This window comes from Scyliorhinus torazame, chromosome 2, assembly GCF_047496885.1.
Source record: "Scyliorhinus torazame isolate Kashiwa2021f chromosome 2, sScyTor2.1, whole genome shotgun sequence".
NCBI classification, from domain to species: Eukaryota; Metazoa; Chordata; class Chondrichthyes; order Carcharhiniformes; family Scyliorhinidae; genus Scyliorhinus; species Scyliorhinus torazame.
The window spans coordinates 214244158-214269536 of record NC_092708.1 but is presented as its reverse complement, the minus strand read 5'-3'; the positions used below and the strand labels follow the sequence as shown (position 1 = coordinate 214269536).

The following is a 25379-nucleotide window of genomic DNA, read 5'->3' as shown; positions in this document are numbered from 1 at the left end:
CCCCCACTCCTGTTCTTATATACTTAATAATAATAATTTCCTAATCTTTCCTAATTAGTTAAAGTTGCTCTCATTCAAAGACTAAAGCATACACTTCATGGTTACAGAATTCCAACATTAACAGCATGTTGTTTTCAAATCTAGCACAACAATCTAGCACTGGAGCAGCGCCGAGTGCAATTTGTGCTTAAAGTTCAGCAATCCTGTGCACCACTTATACTGACGTCAGAGGAATTGTGACAAACAAGACCAGAGCAATTTAGCAGAAACTCCCATGGCCATAAGTCAAACCTTGGTCAACTGCCCATATTCACAACACTCCCTACTGCCCCACCCCCAACCCACTACAGCCACCCCCCCCCCTCCCTCCTATCATGTGCCATCCCATTTCTCAGTGCTGAACCTCACTCTACCCCAGCAGCAGGTCAGAAGTGGAGATTCTAACTGCTGCAAAAAGGGCCATGGCCTCCACTCACTTCTCTGCACCTTATGCCCTCCACCTCCCCCCACCCCCACCCCACCACACACACCAGAGCTGACCCCCATGCCGGCACTGGGGAGGACAACAGTGATGGCAAGGGAAGCCAGTAGACCATGGAGAAAACAAGAAAGCACAATGTTAGATCCAAGATTGTTATGGAAACAGACAAGGATGGGCATGAGATCAAAGTATCGGTGGCACGGTAGCACAGTGGTTACCACTGTTGCTTCATAACGCCCGAGTCCCAGGTTGGATTCCCGGCTTGGGTCACTGACTGTGCGGAGTCTGCACGTTCTCCCCGTGTCTGCGTGGGATTCCTCCGGGTGCTCCGGTTTCCTCCCACAAGTCCTGAAAGACGTGCTGTCAGGTGAATTGGACAATCTGAATTCTCTCTCCTTCAGTACCTGAACTAGCACCGGAGTGTGGCAACTAGGGTATTTTCACAGTAACTTCATTGCAGTGTTAATGTAAGCCTACTTGTGACAATAATAAAGATTATCATTTAAAAACTTCTAAATTGTGGGGGAAGGCCAATTTTAATATGACCAGATATGATTACGCCAGAGTAGACTGGGAGCGGACACTTTTGGGTAAATCTGTGGCAGAACGGTGAGACGAATTAAAGAAGGAAATGGGGAGAGTAAAGGGCCAATTTGTTCCAATAATGAAAAAGGGTGGGATCAACAAATCCAGTGAATCCTGGATATCGAGGGATATACAGCTTTGGATAAGGAGAAAAAGGGAGGTTTATGGCACATAGCAAGGGCTCAAAACAGCAGAAGCCCTAGAGGCAGATAGAATGTGCAAAAGGGAACATAAAAAGGAAATTAGGAGAGCAAAAAGGGGACATGAAAAGATATTGGCAGGTAAAATAAAGGAAAACCCGAGGTTGTTTTAAGGATAACTAGGGAAAGAGTAGGGCCAATGAAGGACCACAGTGGTAATTTGTGTGTCGAGCCGGAGGATGTAGTAGGTGTCTAAATGAATACTTTAGAGTTAGTATTCACTCGTGAGGGGAGGAGATGTAGGCATAGAAATCAGGGAGAACTGTGATGAAATTAAAGAGATTAACATAGACAGAGAGAATGTTCTGAGTGGTCCGGCCGGCTTAAAAGTAGATAAATCTCCAGGGCCAGATGAAATGCATCCAGGCTGTTGAATGAGGCAACAGAGGAAGTACCAGAAGCGCTGGCAATAATTTTCAATTCTTCTGACCACAGGAGAGGTGCCGGCGGACTGGAGGATAATCAATGTGGTACCTCAAGAAAGGAGGAAGGGATGAACCAGGAAACTACAGGCCAGTCAATCTGACCTCAGTGGTAGGGAAACTATTGGAAGCAATTCTGAGAGACAGAATTAATCTGCATTTGGAGAGGCATGGATTAATCAAGAACAGTCAGCATGGTTTTGTAAAAGGATGATTATGTCTGACCAACGAGTGAATTTTTTAAAGAGGTGGCCAGGTGTGTATGAGGGAAGTGGATTTGATGTAGTCTACTTAGACTTCAGCAAGGCTTTTGATAAGGTCCCACATGGGAGACTGGTAGTGAAGGTAAGAGCCCGTGGGGTCCAAGGTAATTTGCAAATTGGATCCAAAATTGGCTGTGTGGCAGGCCACAGAAGATGATAGTCGAGGGGTGTTTTTTTTTTTTGAATTTAAAGTACCCAATTCATTTTTTCTTCCAATTAAGGGGCAATTTAGTGTGGCCAATTCACCTACCCTGCGCATCTTTTTGCGTTGTGGGTGTGAGACCCACGCAGACACAGGGAGAAATGGTGTGTTTTTCTGACTGGAAGCCTGTGTCCAGTGACGGCCCACAGAACCAGCCCTTGCTGTTTGTGGTTTATCTAAATGATTCAGACATGGATGTAGGAGGACTAATTCACAGATAATACAAACATTTGTGGGGCAGTAAATAGTGAGGAGGATAGCCTTAGATTATGGGGGGATATAGACGGGTTGGTCAGATGGGTTGATCAGTGGGAAATGGAATTCAATCCAGATAAATGTGAGGCGATGCACTTGGGCAGGACAACAAGGCAAGGGAATACATGATAAACAACAGGATCCTGGGAAACACCAAGGATCAGCAGGATCTTGGTGTGCATGTACACTGGTCCCTTAAGCTAGCAGAGCAGGTGGATACAGTGGTTAAGAAGACATATGGTATACTTGCCTTTATTAGCCGAGGCATAGAGTTTAAGAGTAGGGAGGTTATGCTGGAACTGTATAAAATGTAGGTTAGGCCAAACTACAATCTTGTGTGCAGTTCTGGAATCCACATTATAGGAGGGATGCGATAGCACTTGAAAGGGTGCAAAGGAGATTTACCAGGATATTGCCTGGGCTGGAGAGTTTTAGCTATGAATCGAGATTGGATAGACTGGGGTTGTTTTCCTTGGAGTAGAGAAAACTGAAGGGGCAACACAGAACCTAGAGTGCAGAAAGAGGCCATTCACCCCATCGAGTCTGCACCGACCCGCTTAAGCCCTCACTTCAACCCTATCCCCTTAACCCAATAACCCCTCCTAACCTTTTTGGACACGAAAAGCAACTTAGTGCACGCCTTTGGATTGTGGGAGGAAACCGGAGCACCCGGAGGAAACCCACTCAGACACAGGGAGAACGTGCAGGCTCTGCACGGCCAGTGACCCAGCAGGGAATCAAACCTGGGACCCTGGCGCTGTGAAGCCACAGTGCTAACCACCATGCTGCCCAATGATTGAGATGTATAAAATTATGAGGGGCATAGATTGAGTAGACAGGAAGAAGGATTTCCCCTCGGTGGAGGGATAACTGACCAGGGGACATAGATTTTCGGTAAGGGGCAGGAGGTTTAGAGGGGATGTGAGGAAAAACCTTTTTACTAAAAGGGTGATGGGAGTCTGGAGCTCACTGCCTGAGAGGGTGGTGGAAGCAGAGACCCTCATAACAGCTGAGAAGTATTTAGTTGTGCACTTGAGATGCGAAGGCATACAATGCTATGAGCAAAGTTTTGGAAAATGTGATTTGAATAGTTAGGTTTTTGTTTTTGACCGGTGCCAACGCAATGGGCCGATGGGCCTTTTCTGTGCTGGAGACCTCCATGACTAATGTCTAATGTTATCCACTGAAATCTAGATAGAGGTTTTCAATATTTGGGATTCATTCAACTGAATGACAAAAAGCTTCCTACAAGGTTGTCAACTCTGATTGCACACATTCCTGGTGGTTTAATCACATGATCCTCCCACCTCGCACCCACAATTTTCCACCACCTCATCAAACAGAACTTTTCCCCAAACTTAATGCTCTACCCTCTATGAGCTACCATTTCCCCGTAACTCTCATCTTTCCTCTCAAATCTCCCAATAACCCCAATTTAAAATGTGCATCTGTTTATTTAAATCCCTTCATGCACTTGCCCATCCCTTTCTCTTTAATCACTCCCAGGACTTTTAAGGAATTAATTTATACTTCTCAAATTCCTTCCAGGGATTAAAAACCCTCTGGGAAAAGTGGTCCAACAGAAGTTAAAGATAGCAATAGATTAAATGAAAAGTTGCCAAAAGGAGGAGTACACCCCATGACTGGGAGCATTTTAAATGCAGCAAAGGATGGCCAATAAATTGATTAAAAAGAGAGAAAATAGAATCAGAATGTAAACTAGCAAAGGATTTTAAAAGCTTCTACATGGTTGTGAAAAAACTCAGCAAAGTAAAGGGTCCCTTCGAAGCAGAACCAGGAAAAATTACAATGAGGAAAAAGAAACGGCAGAAACACATACTTTGTCTTCCATAGAAACATAGGTGGAAAATAGAAGCAGGACGAGGCCATTCCGCCCTTCGGATTATCAGCAAGTTCAATACCCTGATCCCGCAATCCCCCCATATCCCTTTAGCCCCAAGAGTTATATCTAATTCCTTCTTGACATTACACAATGCTTTTGCCTCAACTACTTTTAGTGGTAGTGAATTTCACAGATTCACCACTCTCTGGGTGAAGAAATTTCTCCTCACCTCAGTCTTAAAAGGTTTACCCCTTATCCTCAAAATATGACCCCTAGTTCTGGACTAACATTCTTTCTGAATCTACCCCGTCTTCACGAGAGAAAGCGCAGGTGTGGAATCAGCAGTGGGATTCTCCCTTCTGGGGTACTAAATCCCCACCCCGGTGGAAGAATTGGCGCCTACCACTCCGGCATCAACAGCCCCCGACAGCACTTTCGGGGGCTAGGTGGACGGCGGAGGGGTTGGTGCTGCTGCAGCTGGCAGCGAAGGTGCTGCACAAGTTTGTGCATGCGCCGAAGGGCCATTGTGATCTTGCGCATATGCGGAACCGCCAGCATGGTTCCGTGCATGCACAGACCGGCCGGCGTATTTTGCCGCATGCGCGTGGAGTTCTCTTCTCCGCGCCGGCCATGGCAGAGCCCTACAGGGGCCAGCGCGGAATGAAGAAGAGCCCTCACGGAACAGGATCGCCCGCAGATCAGTGGGCCCCAAGCGCAGGCCAGGCCACCGTGTGTGTCCCCCCCCCCCCCCTCCTCCAACCACTCCGGGGTCAGATCCCCCCCCGCCGCCCCCCTCCCCCCCCCCCCCCGGCCCTCCGAGGACCACCCCTGCTGACTTACTTGCCGGGTCCTGCCGTGTGGGACCATGTTTAACCCACGCCGGAGAGACTGGCTAAAAACGGACGGCTACTCTGGCCATCGGAGCCGAGCCCTAAATCCCGCCCTAAAAACGGTGCCGGAGAATACAGCAGCCGGCGTCGGGGCAGCAGGGCGGGATTCACACTGCCCCCCGGGGATTCTCTGACCCAGCCGGTGGGGGGGGGGGGGGGGGGTCGGATAATTCCACCCCAGAAGTCTAAAGAAATTAAGCTATTTAAATAAATTATTAGTAAAGAAATAGTACCAGAAAAATTAATAGGACTATTAGCCAAGATCCCCAGATCTAATAGGCTGCATTCTGGAGCTTTAAAAGAGTTGGTTATAGAGATAGTTAAAGCATTGGATTGGATCTTCCAGAATTATCTAGATTTTAGAATTGTCCCTACCAATAGGAAGGTACCATATATAACTCTACTATACAAGAAAGGAAGGAGAGAGAAAAAACAGGGAAACATAGTCTGACATCAGCAGGAGGAAAAATGTTGGAATCTTATTAAGGACATGGTAACAGGGTACTTCGGAAAATATAATATGATTAGGCATGGTCAACATGATTTTATGAAAGAGAGATTGATTTTGGCAAATCTACGAGGGATCATTACACAAAATTAGCACTCATGAGATTGGAGGTGATAAATTAGCATGGATTGAGGATTGGTTAATGGACAGAAGGCAGAGAATAGGAGTAGAGGTCATTTTCAGGTTGGCAGGATGTAACCAGCAGGATACCACAAGGATCAGTACTTGCGCGTATTTTATTTACAATCTATTTTGATGACTTAGTTGAGCAGACTTGAATGTAATGTATCCAGGTTTGTTGATAACACAAAGTTATGTGAGGAAGTAATCTGCAGAGATTGCAAAGTGCAAAGGGATAGAGACGGGTTGGGTGATTGGTCAAGAATGCGGCAGATGTAATACAAGGTGGAGAACTGTGGATTATGCAGATTCGTAGGAAGAAGGAGAATATTTTTTGAATGGTGAGACTGGGAAATGTTTGCATTCAGAGAGCTCTGAGAGTCTTCATGCATGAGTCACAGAAAGTAACATGTAGGCAGAGCAAAAATTAGGAAAATGAATGATATGTTAGCCTTTATTGCCAAGGAATGGCGTGCAAGAGTAAATAAGTCATACTCGATTAAAAATGGACTTGTTAAGGCCCCATCTCGCGTACTCTGGACTGTTTTCGTCTCCTTCACCAAGGATGTTCTTGCCTCAAAGGGAACGTTAACGTGACTAATTCCCGGGTTGAGAGAATTGTCCAATGAGGAGAGATCAGATAGACAAGGCCGACAGTTTAGAAGAATGAGAGATGATCTTATTGAACTATGTAAAATTCTCAAAGGGATTGACAGGGCGGATACGGGGAAAATGTTTTGCTTGGCTGTAAAATCTAGAATACGGGGTCGCAGTCTCAAGACAAGGGGTCAGCCATTCAGGACTGAGATAAGGAGAAATTGCTTCAATCAAAGGATGGTGAATCTTCGGGAATCGCTACCCGAGAGAGCTGTGGATGCTCAGTTAGTCGAGACATTCATGACAGAGGTGGATAGATTTTTGGATACAAAGGAAATCAAGGAATATAGATTCGAGCAAGAAGGTGTAGTTAACAGAGAGGCCATGATTTTACTGAATGACAGAACGGATTTGAAGGGCTGAATGGCTTACTCCAACTACTATTTATTGCATTCTAATGTTGTTATAATAAACAAGTGTTAAAAGAAAATGAAAATAAAACACAATTTTCCTTCAGGATTGCTCACAGCAGTATCCAGGACAATTATGGAAAGTTGGCAAACCTAGCTAGCCAGTCAGGAGGCTCGGGTAAATATTAGTGACCTTACCCCTCCCCCGCAATGTACAAACTGACACACATCCTATCAGCCCTCAGTAATCTGAGGGCCAAGTAAGATTTAAAAATAGGCCAAATGCATTTTCTAAAGTAGCATGAGAGAGAGAGAGAGAAATACAGGCAGATTCCACAGAGGGGCAGAGAAAGGCAGATTCTAGAGAGAGGGATAGAAAGAGAGAGACAAACAGACACAAGGAGAGACAGAGAAGTCAGAGAGAGACACAATGGAACAGACTGAGGGAGAGACAGAAAGAGGCAGAGACAGATAGAGAGAGATACAGAGACAGACAGAGAGGGACATATCCCACTAAGCAATGCAATGTTCACTCCCGTTGTGTTCCCTGCTGTCTGCTGCTTTCACACAGGCACTTCCTGTGTGGCTGCTATGTTCAGGCTAGGCTCTGTCAACACAATTAGCAGTGGATGTAGTCAGCTCCACATGTGCAGCACAGGCCTGAATGAGTGCTGCTGGGGGCAGTGGGGAGCAGATAATATTCCAGCTCCATTGCCCCAAGCAGTGCTCAGCAAGACTTGTGCTGCACATTGTTTAATGTAGACACTCTCATCATGGGCCACTGCTGTAGTTTGTATCCAATTGAGTTCACAAAAGGGGCTCTATCCATCCAAAAACCCTAGAGGCATCCTACAAGCCCTGGGACCAGACAGTTTTGCCTTTGAAACATCTTCCTTCAGTTAAGTGTCCAGCAAAAGAAAATCCAGACTGGAAGAATAGAATTTACATTTCTGGGAAAAACATGTATGTGACGCACCTGATTTGGGGAATAACATGCAGGTGACACTTAGAGCAGGAGGAATAATAAAAATGGCTGTGACACTTGACTCGGGGAAGGTATACCTGGCATACAGGGCTGGGGATGTTAAACGGTGTGTGATGCGCCAGACTGAGAGTGAATACGGAAGCAGAGAATTTACACCACGTGACAGTCAAGTCCACAGATCCAGTCTAGCTGCCATGACCATTTCTATGGTAAAATCCCAAATGAGATCATTACAGGGACACAACAAACATGCTTCCTTCACCAGTCCCAGTGATGAGCTGACATAGATCATCTGTAAAACAATTCCCTTCCCTGGGAATCTGCTGTAGTCAGATCCATTGGAGCCAACTGGTACTACAATACGTCCCAAAAGCAATCAACAATGGGGTAGTGTAACAAATCCATTCCATTCTTATTCAATGCAACCCAGTTTCCTCCCAACACACACACAGCTATACAGCTTCCTCAGCCATCTGCACCACAAGCTCAAGGCAGGCTATTAATCTGTAGTTATCTGTGTTTACCTGCAGAGGCTCCTCGCCAAGGCCTTTACATCCTCCCCAAATTGCAATGCCCAGAATTTGACAGAATATTCCAGCTGAACCCAAATTAGTGTTTTATAAAGGTTCAATATAACAGAGTTGGACTCTGTGTCTCCGTTTATAAAGCCAGTCATCGTGTATGTACTGTTAAACAGCCTTATCAAATTGGCCTGCTACCTTCAAAAAATTTTGTCTGCAAATCTCCAGATCTCTCGACTCATATACCCTGTTTAAAATTGTACCATTAGATTACCTCTTCTCATTCCTTCATCCAAAAGGCACCACTTCACACTTCTCTACAGTAAATGTGATCAGCCATATGTCTGTTCATTTCCCCAATCTGTCTGTTCATTGTTCATTTTCAAGTTGTGTGTCACCTGCAAACTTTACAATCAATTCCTGTATATCCAATTGCAGATCATTAAATATATATCAGAAAGAGATTGGTCCCAATACTGATCCCTGGGAAACACCATTTCATAAGTCCCTCAATCTGAAGGAAGTACCTCAATCTGAAGGACAACCTTCACCAATATTCTCAGCTTTCTGTCTCTTACTCAATCTCATATCCACATCGGCACTACCCCTTTAATAATAATAATCTTTATTAGTGAAACAAGTAGGCTCACATTAACACTGCAATGAAGTTACTGTGAAAAGCCCCTAGTCGCCACATTCTGGAGCCTGTTCGGGTACACAGAGGGAGAATTCAGAATGTCCAAATTACCTAACAAGCACGTCTTTTGGGACTTGTGGGAGGAAACCGGAGCACCCGGAGGAAACCCACGCAGACACGGGGAGGACGTGCAGACTCCACACAGACAGTGACCCAAGCCGGGAATCGAACCGGGGTCCCTGGCGCTGTGAAGCAGCAGTGCTAACCACTGTGTCACCTAGAGCCATGGCTTCAATTCTACACACAAATCCATGATGTGGTACTTTACCAAAGGCCCTTTGAAAGTTCACTTATACACACACATTCACCCTCTCTGGGATATCGAGATAGACAGAGAGAAAGAGAGAGAGAGAGAGTGTTAGAGAGACAGAAAAAAAGAGAAAGGCAGAGACACATGATTGCATAATGTTCAGAACCATTTGCAACTCCCGGGATAATGAAATAGTCTGTGCCCGTATGCAGCAAGATAATATTTATGCTTGGGCTGATAAGTGGTAAGCAAAATTCACACTGCACAAGTACCATCTCCAACATGAGAGAATCCAACCAGCTCCCCTTGACATTCTGTGGCATTACCATTGCTGAATCCCCAACTACCACCAACATCCTGGGGTTACCATGGACTAGAAACTAAATACTGTGGTGACAAGGGCAGCCCAGAGAATTTTATGGCCAGTAACTCCCGTTCTGACTCCTCAAAGCCTGTCCGCCATCTGCAAGACACAGGTTTGGGGTGTGATGGAATACTCTCCACTTGCCTGGAAGAGTGCAGTTCCAGCAACATTCAAAAACCCAACACCATCCCCAATAGTCCGGGGCTGGTCACTTCCACCCCGTCTCTTTTCCATCCCGCCCCCTTCTCTCTTGCACCCCCTCTCTCTTCCAACCCTCTCACTCTCTCTTCCACCGCATGCTGCGGGAGCGAGTTTATTTTCAGTTTTAAATAAACCAGTTTGGCCTTCCTCGCTTCACCTTCTGCAATTATTACAGTAGGCAAGGAGAGAGAGTAGCAAGCAGGGTGAGGGAGAGAGTGTGAAACAGGCAGCTAAGAGGGAAAGAGAAAAGGGCAGGTGGAGAGCGCAAAAGGAAGACATGGGAGGGAAGAGAGAGAGAAAAGGAGAGGTGAGCAGAGAGAGAGAAAGGTGACGGCAGAGAAGACAAAGATGGAGGCAAGTGGAAAGAAGGAGGCAGAGAGAGAAAAAGATGCAGGCAGGGAAGACAGTGAGAGCGATAGGCAAGGAAAGAAAGAAAGAGCAGGGCAGCAAGGTGGCGCAGTGGGTAGCACTGCTGCCTCACAGCGCCGAGGTCCCAGGTTCGACTCCCGGCCCTGGGTCACTGTCCGTGTGGAGTTTGCACATTCTCCCGTGTTTGCGTGGGTTTCGCCCCCACAACCCAAAGATGTGCAGACTAGGTGGATTGGCCACGCTAAATTGCCCCTTAATTGGAAAAAATGAATTGGGTACTCTAAATTTTTATTAAAAAGAAAGAAAGAAAGAGCACGGGAACAGCATGGGAGAAGAGAGGGATAAGAAAGAGACAGATGGGGAGGGAGAGGGAAATAGGGAGATCGAAGAGTGAAATAGAAATGGATAGGTGGGGAGATAGAGGTGTATGAATGGAAAGAGAGGAGCAGGCAATGAGAGAGGAATAGTGAGAGAGAAGCATATGATGAGAAGGAGCGAAAGAAAGTCGCAGACATGGAAAGAGAAAAGCAAGTAGAGAAAGAACATGTTAGGAGTAGGGGAGAGAGAGAGAGAACATGACAGGCAGGCTGAGAGAATGAGAGCGAGAGAAAGGGAGCGAAAGAGTGAAGCAGACGAGGAGAGAGAGAGCCAAGCGGGGTCGAAGAGAGAGAGAGAGAGGGGGTTGGAAAAGGGAGAGGGGTAGAGGAGAGAGAGAGAGGGGGGGCATGGTGGAAGAGAGAGGGGAGTGCAAGAGAGAGAGAGAGAGAGGGGGGTGGATGGGAGAGAGAGAGAGAGGGGGGGGATGGTAGAGAGAGAGAGAGGGGGATCGAAGAGAGAGAGGTGGATGGAAGAGAGATAGAGGGAGGGGTGTGGGAGAGAGAGAGAGAGAGAGAGGGGGATGGAGGAGAGAGAGAGAGAGAGAGGGGGATGGAAGAGAGAGAGAGAGAGAGAGAGGGGGATGGAAAAGAGAGAGAGAGAGGGGGAATGGAAGAGAGAGAGAGGGGGTGATGGAAGAGAGAGAGAGGGGGAGATGGAAGAGAGAGAGAGGGGGGGATGGAAGAGAGAGAGAGAGGGGGGATGGAAGAGAGAGAGAGAGGGGGGATGGAAGAGAGAGAGAGAGGGGGGGATGGAAGAGAGAGAGAGAGGGGGGATGGAAGAGAGAGAGAGGGGGGATGGAAGAGAGAGAGAGAGGGGGGATGGAAGAGAGAGGGGGGGATGGAAGAGAGGGGGGGGATGGAAGAGAGAGGGGGGGATGGAAGAGAGAGGGGGGATGGAAGAGAGACGGGGGGGATGGAAGAGAGGGGGGGGATGGAAGAGAGAGGGGGGATGGAAGAGAGAGGGGGGGATGGAAGAGAGAGGGGGGAATGGAAGAGAGAGGGGGGAATGGAAGAGAGAGGGGGGAATGGAAGAGAGAGGGGGAATGGAAGAGAGAGGGGGGATGGGAGAGAGAGGGGGGATGGGAGAGAGAGGGGGGATGGGAGAGAGAGGGGGGATGGGAGAGAGAGGGGGATGGGAGAGAGAGGGGGGGGATGGGAGAGAGAGGGGGGATGGGAGAGAGAGGGGGGTTGGAGAGAGAGGGGGGGTGGGAGAGAGAGGGGGGATGGGAGAGAGAGGGGGGATGGGAGAGAGAGGGTGGGATGGGAGAGAGAGGGTGGGATGGGAGAGAGAGGGTGGGATGGAAGCGAGAGGGTGGGATGGAAGCGAGAGAGGGGGGGATGGAAGAGAGAGAGGGGGAGATGGGAAAGAGAGAGGGGGGGATGGGAGAGAGAGAGGGGGGGATGGGAAAGAGAGAGGGGGGGATGGAAGAGAGAGAGGGGGGGTGGAAGAGAGAGAGGGGGGGATGGAAGAGAGAGAGGGGGGGATGGAAGAGAGAGGGGGGGATGGAAAAGAGAGGGGGGGATGGAAGAGAGAGAGGGGGATGGAAGAGAGAGAGGGGGGATGGAAGAGCGAGAGTAGGGATGGAAGAGCGAGAGGGGGGGTTGGAAGAGCGAGAGGGGGGAATGGAAGAGAGAGGGGGGAATGGAAGAGAGAGAGGGGGGGATGGAAGAGAGAGGGGGGATGGAAGAGAGAGGGGGGATGGAAGAGAGAGAGGGGGTGGAAAAGATAGAGTAAGGGAATGGAAGAGAGAGAGGGGAGGAAGAGATGGGGCGGTCATGGAATAGGGAGAGGGGTGTGGAAGAGAGGGGGTAGAAGAGAGAGACGGAGGGGTGGAAAAGAGAGAAAGAGAGACGGAGGGGTGGAAAAGAGAGAAAGAGAGAGGGGGGGCGGGACAGAGGGGGAGAGGGGGCGGGACAGAGGGGGAGAGGGGGCGGGACAGAGGGGGAGAGGGGGCGGGACAGAGGGGGCGGGACAGAGGGGGGAGAAGGGGCGGGACAGAGGGGGCGGGACAGAGGGGGCGGGACAGAGGGGGAGAGGGGGCGGGACAGAGGGGGAGAGGGGGCGGGACAGAGGGGGAGAGGGGGCGCGACAGAGGGGGAGAGGGGGCGCGACAGAGGGGGAGAGGGGGCACGACAGAGGGGGAGAGGGGGCGCGACAGAGGGGGAGAGGGGGCGCGACAGAGGGGGAGAGGGGGCGGGACAGTGGGGGAGAGGGGGCGGGACAGAGGGAGAGAGGGGGCGGGACAGAGGGGGAGAGGGGGCGGGACAGTGGGGGAGAGGGGGCGGGACAGAGGGAGAGAGGGGGCGGGACAGAGGGGGAGAGGGGGCGGGACAGAGGGGGAGAGGGGGCGGGACAGAGGGGGAGAGGGGGCGGGACAGAGGGGGAGAGGGGGCGGGACAGAGGGCGGGAGAGGGGGCGGGACAGAGGGGGAGAGGGGGCGGGACAGAGGGGGAGAGGGGGCGGGACAGAGGGGGTGAGGGGGTGGGACAGAGGGGGAGAGGGGGTGGGACAGAGGGGGAGAGGGGGCGGGACAGAGGGGGAGAGGGGGCGGGACAGAGGGCGGGAGAGGGGGCGGGACAGGGGGAGAGGGGGAGGGACAGAGGGAGGGAGGGGGCGGGACAGAGGGAGGGAGGGCGGAAGCGGGAGGGGGCGGAAGAGGGAGGGGGCGAGGGGACGGAAGGGGGAGGGAGCGAGGGGACGGAAGAGGGAAGGAGCGAGGGGACGGAAGAGGGAAGGAGTGAGGGGATGGAAGAGGGAAGGAGTGAGGGGACGGAAGAGGGAGGGAGCGAGAGGACAGAGGGAGGGACGGGACGGAAGATGGAGGGGTGGGCCTGAAGATGGAGGGAGGGAGGGGGCGGAAGATGGAGGGAGGGCGGGGCGGATGATGGAGGGAGGGAGGGGGCGGAAGATGGAGGGAAGGAGGGGGCGGAAGATGGAGGGAGGGAGGGGACGGAAGATGGAGGGAGGGCGGGGCGGATGATAGAGGGAGGGAGGGGGCAGAAGATGGAGGGAAGGAGGGGGCGGAAGATGGAGGGAGGGAGGGGGCGGAAGATGGAGGGAGGGAGGGGGCGGAAGATGGAGGGAGGGAGGGGGCGGAAGATGGAGGGAGGGAGGGGGCGGAAGATGGAGGGAGGGAGGGGGCGGAAGATGGAGGGAGGGAGGGGGCGGAAGATGGAGGGAGGGAGGGGGTGGAAGATGGAGGGAGGGAGGAGGCGGAAGATGGAGGGAGGGAGGGGGCGGAAGATGGAGGGAGGGAGGGAGGGGACGGGAGATGGAGGGAGGGAGGGAGGGGACGGAAGATGGAGGGAGGGAGGGAGGGGACGGAAGATGGAGGGAGGGAGGGAGGGGACGGAAGATGGAGGGAGGGAGGGGACGGAAGATGGAGGGAGGGAGGGGACGGAAGATGGAGGGAGGGAGGGAGGGGGGTGGTAGAGAGAGGGCGGGGTGGAAAAGAGGAGGGTGGAAGAGAGAGAGAGAGCGAGAGAGGTGTAAGAGAGTGAGGGGGTGGAAAAGACAGAGAGGGGTGGAAGAGATGGGGAGGTCGTGGAATAGAGAGATGGTGGGTCGTGGAAAAGAGAGGGGTCTGGGAGAGAGAGAGAGGGGGGGTGGAAGAGAGAGAGTGGGGGTGGAAGAGAGAGCAAGTCGGGGGTGGAAAAGAGAGGGGGGGTGGAAGAGAAAGGGAGACGGGGGGGCCGGGATTCTCCGAAATGGAGGCAGAGTGTCCCCGTCATTGTGAACGCCGTCGTGAAACGGGCGCGGGCACTACCGATTCTGGCCGCTACAGCCTCCCTTCCCGGCGCCAACTGGGTGCCGTGCCAACCTATGCATGCGCAGTGGCGCCGCGCCAGACCGTGAACGGGCGGGGGACTTCCTCAACGCACCGGCCCCAACGCAACATGTCATGGGGGTTCAGGGGCCGGCCGCTTAATAAAATAGGTCCGGGGCTGTAGAGGCTGGCCCGCCGATCGGTGAGCCCTGATCGTGGGCCAGACCACATTGGAGGGCCCCCCCCCCGGTGAAGGAGCCCACTTTTCCTCCCCCCTCCCCCCCACAGGCCGCCCCCTGACCATGCGCACAGAGTTCCGGCCGGCTGCGCGCAGGTGTGGACGGTGCCAGCGGGACTCCGCCGTATCCCCACAGCTGCTCGGCCCATCAAGGCCGGAGAATCGGCGGCCCAGCCACGGACAGCGACCAGCGCCGCGCCAAACGTGCTGGAGCAAATGGAGCCGATTCTCCGCTCCTGAGAATTGCCTGCGGGCGACGGGGCGGCATGGCACGGTTGCGGTGAATTACCGGCCCGGCGCAGGGCTCGGAGAATCCTGCCCAGGGGGGGGGGGAGAGAGAGACGGGGAGGGTGGGGTGGATGGAGGGGGCGGAAGGGGGGGGGATGGGATGGGGCGGAAGAGGGAGGGAGGGATGGGGCGGGAGAGGGAGGGAGGGATGGGGCGGAAGAGGGAGGGAGGGATGGGGCGGAAGAGGGAGGGAGGGATGGGGCGGAAGAGGGAGGGAGGGATGGGGCGGGAGAGGGAGGGAGGGATGGGGCGGAAGAGGGAGGGAGGGATGGGGCGGAAGAGGGAGGGAGGGATGGGGCGGAAGAGGGAGGGAGGGATGGGGCGGGAAAGGGAGGGAGGGATGGGGCGGAAGAGGGAGGGAGGGATGGGGCGGAAGAGGGAGGGAGGGATGGGGCGGAAGAGGGAGGGAGGGAGGTGGCAGAAGAGGGAGGGCGAGGGCAGAAGAGGGAGGGTGAGGGCAGAAGAGGGAGGGAGGGGGTGGGAGAGAGAGAGGGACGGGGCGGGAGAGAGGGAGTGAGGGGGCGGAGGAGGGAGGGAGGGGGTGGAAGAGAGAGGGAGAGGGTGGGAGGGGGCGGGAGAGGGAGGGAGGAAGGTTGGAGGGTGGGAGGGAGGTTGGAGTGTGGGGTGACGCGCAAGAGGGAGGGCGGCAGGCAGAAGAGGGAGGGAGGGGGGGGGCAGACGAAAAAGGAAGGAGGGTACGGAAGAGGGAGGAAGGGGGATACGGAAGAGGGAGGAAGGGGGGTACAGAAGAGGGAGGGAGGGTGGACGGAAGAGGGAGGAAGGGAGGACGGAAGAGGGAGGGAGGGTGGACGGAAGAGGGAGGGAGGGTGGACGGAAGAGGGAGGGAGGGTGGACGGAAGAGGGAGGGAGGGTGGACGGAAGAGGGAGGGAGGGTGGACGGAAGAGGGAGGGGGTGGAGGAGGGAATGGGCACAGAAGAGGTGGCAGTACCTGGCGGGAGGGATGGGCGGAAGACAGAGAGGGAGGGGGGGCTGGAAGAAACAGAGACTGAGAGGGCATGGAAGAGGGAGGGAGAGAGAGAGAGAAAGAGAGGAACAGGAAGAGAGAGCGAGTGAAAGAAAGATCCAGGCGGAGAGAGAAGCAGGTTGAAAGAGAGATAGAAGCAGATTTTAAAAAGTGAGCACGGGAAGGTGTGAGAGGTAGGGGAGAGAAAACGGCAAAGTGTAGAGGGAAGGAGAGAGAGAGAGAGAGACACACACAGACAGACACACAGACAGAGCCTGTATGATCAGAATTCTGTGATATGATCCAGTGAAAAATGTGCTTTACCTCTCTGGCGATTAGATTTAGGGCATCATCTTCAGCAGATAGTCGCTCTCGGTTGGCAATCCTTTTTCTACCTGGTCCTTGAGTCCCCATTTCCTAATTTTTTGGAAATAAAAATTGGAATTCTAGTTTACAATAAAGGTAAATTACACAGTTGAAGTTTGCGTGTTTTGATCGGAGAACCAGCAAGAAAGGGAATTAATGCAGGTGGAGTAATTCTGATTGAGACAGTGGACAGCTGCATAGCCCCTGTACACATACTGTGTTGGACTTGGGGATCGCAGACACTGCAATCCAGTTTACTCACTCTGTCACTCCACTCACTCCCTTTGATATTCTCTCTCTCGTTCCCATTGAAGTATTCTCTCATTCTCTCTCATGGTATTCTGTCTCTTGCCCATTGACATGGTCATCCTTTTCTCTGACTTTGATATTTTATGACTCCCTGGGCGAAATTCTCCCCCAACGGCGGGATGCCCGCCGACTGGCGCCAAAGCTGGCGCAAATCAGACGGGCATCGCGCCGGCAAAAAGGTGCGGAAGTCTCCGCATCTTTGGCGGCCTAGCCCCAACATTGAGGGGCTAGGCCGACGCCGGAGGGATTTCCGCCCCGCCAGCTGGCGGAAATGGCGTTTGTTGCCCCGCCAGCTGGCGCGGAAATGCGGCGCATGCGCGGGAGCGTCAGCGGCCGCTGTCAGTTTCTCCGCGCATGCGCGGGAGCGTCAGCGGCCGCCGAAAGTTTCCCGCGCATGCGCAGTGGGGAGAGTCTCTTCCGCCTCCGCCATGGTGGAGGCCGTAGCGGAGGCGGAAGGGAAAGAGTGCCCCCACGGCACAGGCCCGCCCGCGGATCGGTGGGCCCCGATCGCGGGCCAGGCCACCGTGGGGGCACCCCCCGGGGTCAGATCGCCCCGCGCCCCCCCCCAGGACCCCGGAGCCCGCCCACGCCGCCTGGTCCCGCCGGTAAATACCAGGTTTGATTTACGCCGGCGGGACAGGCAGTTTCTGGGCGGGACTTCGGCCCATCCGGGCCGGAGAATCCAGCGGGGGGTCCCGCCAACCGGCGCGGCTGGATTCCCGCCCCCGCCCAATCTCCGGGAGCGGAGACTTCGGCGGGGGCGGGGGCGGGATTCACGGCGGCCAACGGCCATTCTCCGACCCGGCGGGGGGTCGGAGAATGACGCCCCCTTTCTCCAATTCATACACATCTCTGTTGCTGTCTCAATCAGACACTCTGCCTCTCTCTTGCTCCAACATCCTGCCTCTTTCTCTCTCCCTGCGTGCTTTGCCCCTCCCTTCGACACTGTCCTTCTCTCTCCCTTCAATATTTTTCTTGTCTTTTCCTCAGAGTCTGTCTTTCCCTCCCTCCAAAGATCTGTCCCTTTTTCCCTCTGACATTGTGTCACTCTTGTACTTTCAAAACAGAGGGCGCGATTCTCCCGTGCTACACCGCCGTCTGCGGCCGGGCCGCGATTCTCCCGTGCTACACCGCCGTCTGCGGCCGGGCCGCGATTCTCCCGTGCTACACCGCCGTCTGCGGCCGGGCCGCGATTCTCCCGTGCTACACCGCCGTCTGCGGCCGGGCCGCGATTCTCCCGTGCTACACCGCCGTCTGCGGCCGGGCAGCGATTCTCCCGTGCTACACCGCCGTCTGCGGCCGGGCCGCGATTCTCCCGTGCTACACCGCCGTCTGCGGCCGGGCCGCGATTCTCCCGTGCTACACCGCCGTCTGCGGCCGGGCCCCGATTCTCCCGTGCTACACCGCCGTCTGCGGCCGGGCCGCGATTCTCCAGTGCTACACCGCCGTCTGCGGCCGGGCCGCGATTCTCCCGTGCTACACCGCCGTCTGCGGCCGGGGCGCGATTCTCCCGTGCTACACCGCCGTCTGCGGCCGGGCCGCGATTCTCCCGTGCTACACCGCCGTCTGCGGCCGGGCCGCGATTCTCCCGTGCTACACCGCCGTCTGCGGCCGGGCCGCGATTCTCCCGTGCTACACCGCCGTCTGCGGCCGGGCCGCGATTCTCCCGTGCTACACCGCCGTCTGCGGCCGGGCCGCGATTCTCCCGTGCTACACCGCCGTCTGCGGCCGGGCCGCGATTCTCCCGTGCTACACCGCCGTCTGCGGCCGGGCCGCGATTCTCCCGTGCTACACCGCCGTCTGCGGCCGGGCCGCGATTCTCCCGTGCTACACCGCCGTCTGCGGCCGGGCCGCGATTCTCCCGTGCTACACCGCCGTCTGCGGCCGGGCCGCGATTCTCCCGTGCTACACCGCCGTCTGCGGCCGGGCCGCGATTCTCCCGTGCTACACCGCCGTCTGCGGCCGGGCCGCGATTCTCCCGTGCTACACCGCCGTCTGCGGCCGGGCCGCGATTCTCCCGTGCTACACCGCCGTCTGCGGCCGGGCCGCGATTCTCCCGTGCTACACCGCCGTCTGCGGCCGGGGCGCGATTCTCCCGTGCTACACCGCCGTCTGCGGCCGGGCCCCGATTCTCCCGTGCTACACCGCCGTCTGCGGCCGGGCCCCGATTCTCCCGTGCTACACCGCCGTCTGCGGCCGGGCCGCGATTCTCCCGTGCTACACCGCCGTCTGCGGCCAGGCCCCGATTCTCCCGTGCTACACCGCCGTCTGCGGCCGGGCCGCGATTCTCCCGTGCTACACCGCCGTCTGCGGCCGGGCCGCGATTCTCCCGTGCTACACCGCCGTCTGCGGCCGGGCCGCGATTCTCCCGTGCTACACCGCCGTCTGCGGCCGGGCCGCGATTCTCCCGTGCTACACCGCCGTCTGCGGCCGGGCCGCGATTCTCCCGTGCTACACCGCCGTCTGCGGCCGGGCCCCGATTCTCCCGTGCTACACCGCCGTCTGCGGCCGGGCTGCGATTCTCCCGTGCTACACCGCCGTCTGCGGCCGGGCCGCGATTCTCCCGTGCTACACCGCCGTCTGCGGCCGGGGCGCGATTCTCCCGTGCTACACCGCCGTCTGCGGCCGGGCCGCGATTCTCCCGTGCTACACCGCCGTCTGCGGCCAGGCCCCGATTCTCCCGTGCTACACCGCCGTCTGCGGCCGGGCCGCGATTCTCCCGTGCTACACCGCCGTCTGCGGCCGGGCCGCGATTCTCCCGTGCTACACCGCCGTCTGCGGCCAGGCCCCGATTCTCCCGTGCTACACCGCCGTCTGCGGCCGGGCTGCGATTCTCCCGTGCTACACCGCCGTCTGCGGCCGGGCCGCGATTCTCCCGTGCTACACCGCCGTCTGCGGCCAGGCCCCGATTCTCCCGTGCTACACCGCCGTCTGCGACCGGGCTGCGATTCTCCCGTGCTACACCGCCGTCTGCGGCCAGGCCCCGATTCTCCCGTGCTACACCGCCGTCTGCGGCCGGGCCCCGATTCTCCCGTGCTACACCGCCGTCTGCGGCCGGGGCGCGATTCTCCCGTGCTACACCGCCGTCTGCGGCCGGGCCCCGATTCTCCCGTGCTACACCGCCGTCTGCGGCCGGGCCCCGATTCTCCCGTGCTACACCGCCGTCTGCGGCCGGGCCGCGATTCTCCCGTGCTACACCGCCGTCTGCGGCCGGGCCGCGATTCTCCCGTGCTACACCGCCGTCTGCGGCCAGGCCCCGATTCTCCCGTGCTACACCGCCGTCTGCGGCCGGGCCGCGATTCTCCCGTGCTACACCGCCGTCTGCGGCCGGGCCGCGATTCTCCCGTGCTACACCGCCGTCTGCGGCCGGGCCGCGATTCTCCCGTGCTACACCGCCGTCTGCGGCCGGGCCGCGATTCTCCCGTGCTACACCGCCGTCTGCGGCCGGGCCCCGATTCTCCCGTGCTACACCGCCGTCTGCGGCCGGGCCCCGATTCTCCCGTGCTACACCGCCGTCTGCGGCCGGGCCGCGATTCTCCCGTGCTACACCGCCGTCTGCGGCCGGGCCGCGATTCTCCCGTGCTACACCGCCGTCTGCGGCCGGGCCGCGATTCTCCCGTGCTACACCGCCGTCTGCGGCCGGGCCCCGATTCTCCCGTGCTACACCGCCGTCTGCGGCCGGACCGCGATTCTCCCGTGCTACACCGCCGGCTGCGGCCGGGCCGCGATTCTCCCGTGCTACACCGCCGTCTGCGGCCAGGCCCCGATTCTCCCGTGCTACACCGCCGTCTGCGGCCGGGCCCCGATTCTCCCGTGCTACACCGCCGTCTGCGGCCGGGCCGCGATTCTCCCGTGCTACACCGCCGTCTGCGGCTGGGCCCCGATTCTCCCGTGCTACACCGCCGTCTGCGGCCGGGCCACGATTCTCCCGTGCTACACCGCCGTCTGCGGCCGGGCCGCGATTCTCCCGTGCTACACCGCCGTCTGCGGCCGGGCCGCGATTCTCCCGTGCTACACCGCCGTCTGCGGCCGGGGCGCGATTCTCCCGTGCTACACCGCCGTCTGCGGCCGGGCCCCGATTCTCCCGTGCTACACCGCCGTCTGCGGCCGGGCCGCGATTCTCCCGTGCTACACCGCCGTCTGCGGCCGGGGCGCGATTCTCCCGTGCTACACCGCCGTCTGCGGCCGGGCCGCGATTCTCCCGTGCTACACCGCCGTCTGCGGCCGGGCCCCGATTCTCCCGTGCTACACCGCCGTCTGCGGCCGGGCCCCGATTCTCCCGTGCTACACCGCCGTCTGCGGCCAGGCCGCGATTGTCCCGTGCTACACCGCCGTCTGCGGCCGGGCCGCGATTCTCCCGTGCTACACCGCCGTCTGCGGCCGGGCCCCGATTCTCCCGTGCTACACCGCCGTCTGCGGCCGGGCTGCGATTCTCCCGTGCTACACCGCCGTCTGCGGCCGGGCCGCGATTCTCCCGTGCTACACCGCCGTCTGCGGCCAGGCCGCGATTCTCCCGTGCTACACCGCCGTCTGCGGCCGGGCCGCGATTCTCCCGTGCTACACCGCCGTCTGCGGCCAGGCCGCGATTCTCCCGTGCTACACCGCCGTCTGCGGCCGGACCGCGATTCTCCCGTGCTACACCGCCGTCTGCGGCTGGGCCCCGATTCTCCCGTGCTACACCGCCGTCTGCGGCCGGGCCCCGATTCTCCCGTGCTACACCGCCGTCTGCGGCCGGGCCGCGATTCTCCCGTGCTACACCGCCGTCTGCGGCCGGGCCGCGATTCTCCCGTGCTACACCGCCGTCTGCGGCCGGGGCGCGATTCTCCCGTGCTACACCGCCGTCTGCGGCCGGGCCCCGATTCTCCCGTGCTACACCGCCGTCTGCGGCCGGGCCGCGATTCTCCCGTGCTACACCGCCGTCTGCGGCCGGGGCGCGATTCTCCCGTGCTACACCGCCGTCTGCGGCCGGGCCGCGATTCTCCCGTGCTACACCGCCGTCTGCGGCCGGGCCCCGATTCTCCCGTGCTACACCGCCGTCTGCGGCCGGGCCGCGATTCTCCGGCCTTGATGGGCTGAGCGGCCGCGCGGAGACGGCGGAGTCCCGCCGGCGCCATCCACACCTGCTCGCAGCCGGCGGGAACTCTGCGCATAGGGTCGGGGGGCGGCCTGTGGGGGGGGGGGGGGGGGGCGGGGGGGTGGAGAGAGAGGTGCTCCTTCACCGGGGGGGGGGGGCCTCCGATGGGGTCTGGCCCACGATTGGGGCCCGCCGATCGGCGGGCCGGCCTCTCCAGCCCCGGCCCTATTTTATTACACGGCCGGCCCCTGAACCCCCACGCCATGTTGCGTCGGGCCGGCGGGTTGAAGAAGTCCCACACGCATTCACGGGTTGGCGTCGCTCCCAGTGCACGCCACGAAGTGAGGCTGGAGCGCCGTGAACCGCTCCAGCGCGACTCATGAGTGTTCGCGCCGTCATGAAACACAACGGCATTCACGATGGCACGGACACTCTGTCCCGCGATCAGAGAATCGCGCCCTCTGTTCCTCTCTCCCTCCAACACTCGCCCCTTTCTTTCTCCAATGCTCCGGGTCTCTCCCTTTGGTATTCTCTATCTAGGGTGGCGTAGTGGACTAGTCATCAAGAGAGGGGGGGGGGGGGGGTTAATGCTCTGGGTTAAAACCCACCACAGCAGATGGTGAAATTTATATTAATAACATCTGAAATGAAAAATCTAATGATGGCTGCGATATTCACTATCTTTGGAGTCTGCCCCTTTGGTATCCGTTACCTTTGGGCTCTGTCTGAGGAAGCGGAGTCTTTGAATATTTTTAAGGCAGAGCTAGATAGATTGTTGATAACAAGGGGGGTGAAAGGTTATCAGGGGGTTAGGCAGTAATGTGGGGGTGAAGTTACAATCAGATCAGCAATGATCTTATTGAATGGAGGAGCAGGCTCGAGGGGCCGAGTTCCTGTTCTGTTCCTGAAGCTCTCTCCAGCTGATACTCTGGATCTCTCCTCCGTCTCTCGCTCTCTCTTCTGTATCTATTTCATCTTCCTGCTTGCTACACCATCTGACACACGGTATCTCTCTGATTTCTACACTGTATCCTGTGTCTCTCTCCATTAGACAGAATGTATCCTGCCTTTGATACTTACTCTCTATTCACCCGGCGCCGATACCCCAATGCCTGGCCTGATCTGATCTCCTCACCGGCCGGAGATCGCTGTCCTCGCCGGGCTGCTGCTGCTGTCACTCCGCCGCCTCCCCGGGCCCGGCTCCCACTCCGGCTCCGGATGGACTCCTCGCCGCCGCCTGCAACATATTCCGGGGTCGGCCTAACTGCTTAAAGGCGCCGTCTCCGCGCTGCAATAAATGTCGGCCGTCGGCGGAAACCCCTTTAAATCTGTCGATCCAGAGACTCAACAAGTGAAGTAACCCAACCCCCGAATTTATAACAATTCATTTTGCATTAAGTTACTCGATCCACGATGTAATTTAATTAACCCCGTGTATAAAATTATCCCTGACCCTTTATATATTAAATCAACTCAGCCCCTATACATATTAAACTAACCCCTCGACATAACAGTCTCCCAATTCTTTTGGATATTAAAATAACCCAATCACCCTTTATATATTAAATTAACCCAGTCCCAATAAATATTTAATTATCCCATCGCTGTATAAAAATAGCCGTCCCTATATATATTATCCCATCCCTATATATGAAATGACTCTCCAGACCTATACACAATAAATTATCCCAGCCACTGTGTATATTAAATTTCCTTGCCCCGATATACATTAAATTATCCAAGTTCCTTTATATACGTATATTAAATTATCCTAGCCCCAAGTATATTAAATGTCCATGGCCACTATATATTATTTTAACAGCTATATATACATATATGAAATTATTCTAGTCCCCATATATATATATACATTAAATTGTCTTAGCCCCTATATGTATTAAAGTAACCCAGCTGCTATATTATCAATGTAACCCTGCCTCTTTCTATTTATTAAAATAATCTAGCCCCTTTCCGGATTGAACATCACAGTTTGCAGTTCGCTGTTCTATCAGAGAGGTCACCATGACTCTCCACCAGGAGAAACACTCATGTCACCTTCCCTCGTTACAGAATGAAGCACAACTCAAGAACATTTGTTGCACCCACATGGAAGGTCATGGATGATACTCTGTGCACACGCATTACTGTGGGTGCTTCCTATATACATATGTTAAATTATTCCAACTCCTCATATATTAAATTACCCGATCCACTATGTCCCCCAAGGGGAAGGCGGTGGTGTAGTAGCATTGTTCACTAGGCTAGTAATCTAGATACCCAGGATAATGCTCAAGGTATAAAGGTTCCAAATCCTGTTAGTTAATCTGGTGGACTCTTGCTCAATGGGTGCATATCAAAAGCATTGATGAAGAAGCCCAATGTGAAGAAGGCTCAGGAGGGTAGCCCATCGAAGGAACATTACATTGGACACACCGTGGTGCTGCGCAGGAGCTTGAAATGTTCGACACTCAGGTGGATGGGCAGTTAGAGCAGCAGGGCAAGGATATAAAAGAATCAGTTAAAGCCACTGTTGAGGATCCTTCTGACAGGGCAGCATGGTGGCGCAGCGGTTAGCACTGCTGCCTCACAACTCTGAGGATCTGGGTTCGATCCTGACCCCACAACCCAAAAAAGGTGTGCAGGCTCGGTGAATTAGCCACACTAAATTACCCCTTAATTGAGAAAAAGAATTGGGTACTCTAAATTTATATTAAAATGCTTTTAAAAACCTCAAATGTGTTGAAAGCGCAAGTTGAGACATTGAAGGGTATGGAGGAGGCCTTGTTGCATCATGAGGATCAGTTTGCCTTGCTGGGAGCAGAGTTGCTGCTCGTGGCAGATAGGGACTGAGATTAAAAGTAGAGGATCTGGAGGCTTCCAGTGGTGGTATGGAGTGAGTGGTCACACACAGGGCAGCTCCAGCTCAAAGGAATTGGTTTGAGCTCTTTTTACTCAAAAGTGGGGTAGTTTCAGCAAGAAAGTGCAGCAGAAGGTGTGGAGGAGAAGTTACCTCCTATGAGTGGCATGTCTGCTGGTTACCAGACCCGGCAAAAAAAGGTGGAACACCTGGCCAAGGAATTGGAGGAGACCTGTTGCGCATAAACCAGGGGCTGGTTTAGCACACTGGGCTAAATCGCTGGCTTTTAAAGCAGGCCAGCAGCACGGTTCAATTCCCGTAACAGCCTCCCCGAACAGGTGCCGGAATGTGGAGACTAGGGGCTTTTCACACTAACTTCATTTGAAGCCTACTTGTGACAATAAGCGATTTTCATTTCATTTCATTTCATTAGCAATTGGGAAGATGGCAGAGGGGGAAAGATTGTTGCAAGTTGGAAAGCCCTGGATAGAGCAGTCAATGGCATTTATTATAGAAAAGTTCTGCCAGCAACGAAAGGAGATGAATGAGGATCGGTCAAAGGCCATTGAGGGAGCAGTAGCACCCCTGAAAGGATTGTTGGAGTAAGTGGAGAAATGCCTCGCAGCACAGGGGTCACAGATCTGGGAGATGGAGAAGGCGGTGTCCGATCATAGTGATCAGGTGGTGGTGTTGGATGTAGAGGTGTGGCTCCTGGGGGACCTTTGCAAGTCACTGAGAGCAAAGGTAGAGAAGCAGGAGAACAGGTGCAGAAGGCAAAATTTGTATATTGTCAGCCTGCCGGAGGATGTGGAAGGTACAAGCGCCACAAGATACGTCTCAAGCATGCTGGTGGCGGAGGGGTTGCTGGACAAGGCCCCAGAAGTGGATAGGGCACTAAGGTACCTAAGGCAAAAGTCAAGACGCCATGGGCAGTGATTGTGAGGCTCCACAGGTTTGTGGAGAAGGAGAAAATCC

General features: G+C 55.6%; 1 protein-coding gene across 11 annotated transcripts in view; it reads right to left on the bottom strand.

The window, feature by feature from the left end:
• Positions 1–22841, bottom strand: part of LOC140395550 (uncharacterized) — a 242599-nt gene extending 219758 nt beyond the window's left edge. For 4 of the 11 annotated variants that reach the window (XM_072483527.1, XM_072483510.1, XM_072483536.1 and 1 more), the window contains exons 1-2: positions 22628–22840; positions 16123–16215 (exon numbers count right to left, since the gene is read on the bottom strand). In XM_072483527.1, coding sequence (XP_072339628.1) covers positions 16123–16212 — 90 coding nt within the window. In that variant the 5' untranslated portion in view covers positions 16213–16215; positions 22628–22840. Of the gene's footprint in view, positions 1–16122; positions 16216–22627 lie in introns of all 11 variants that reach the window. The other 7 variants (XM_072483476.1, XM_072483493.1, XM_072483484.1 and 4 more) reach the window with 4 other exon arrangements.
• Positions 22842–25379: the final 2538 nt, after the last annotated feature.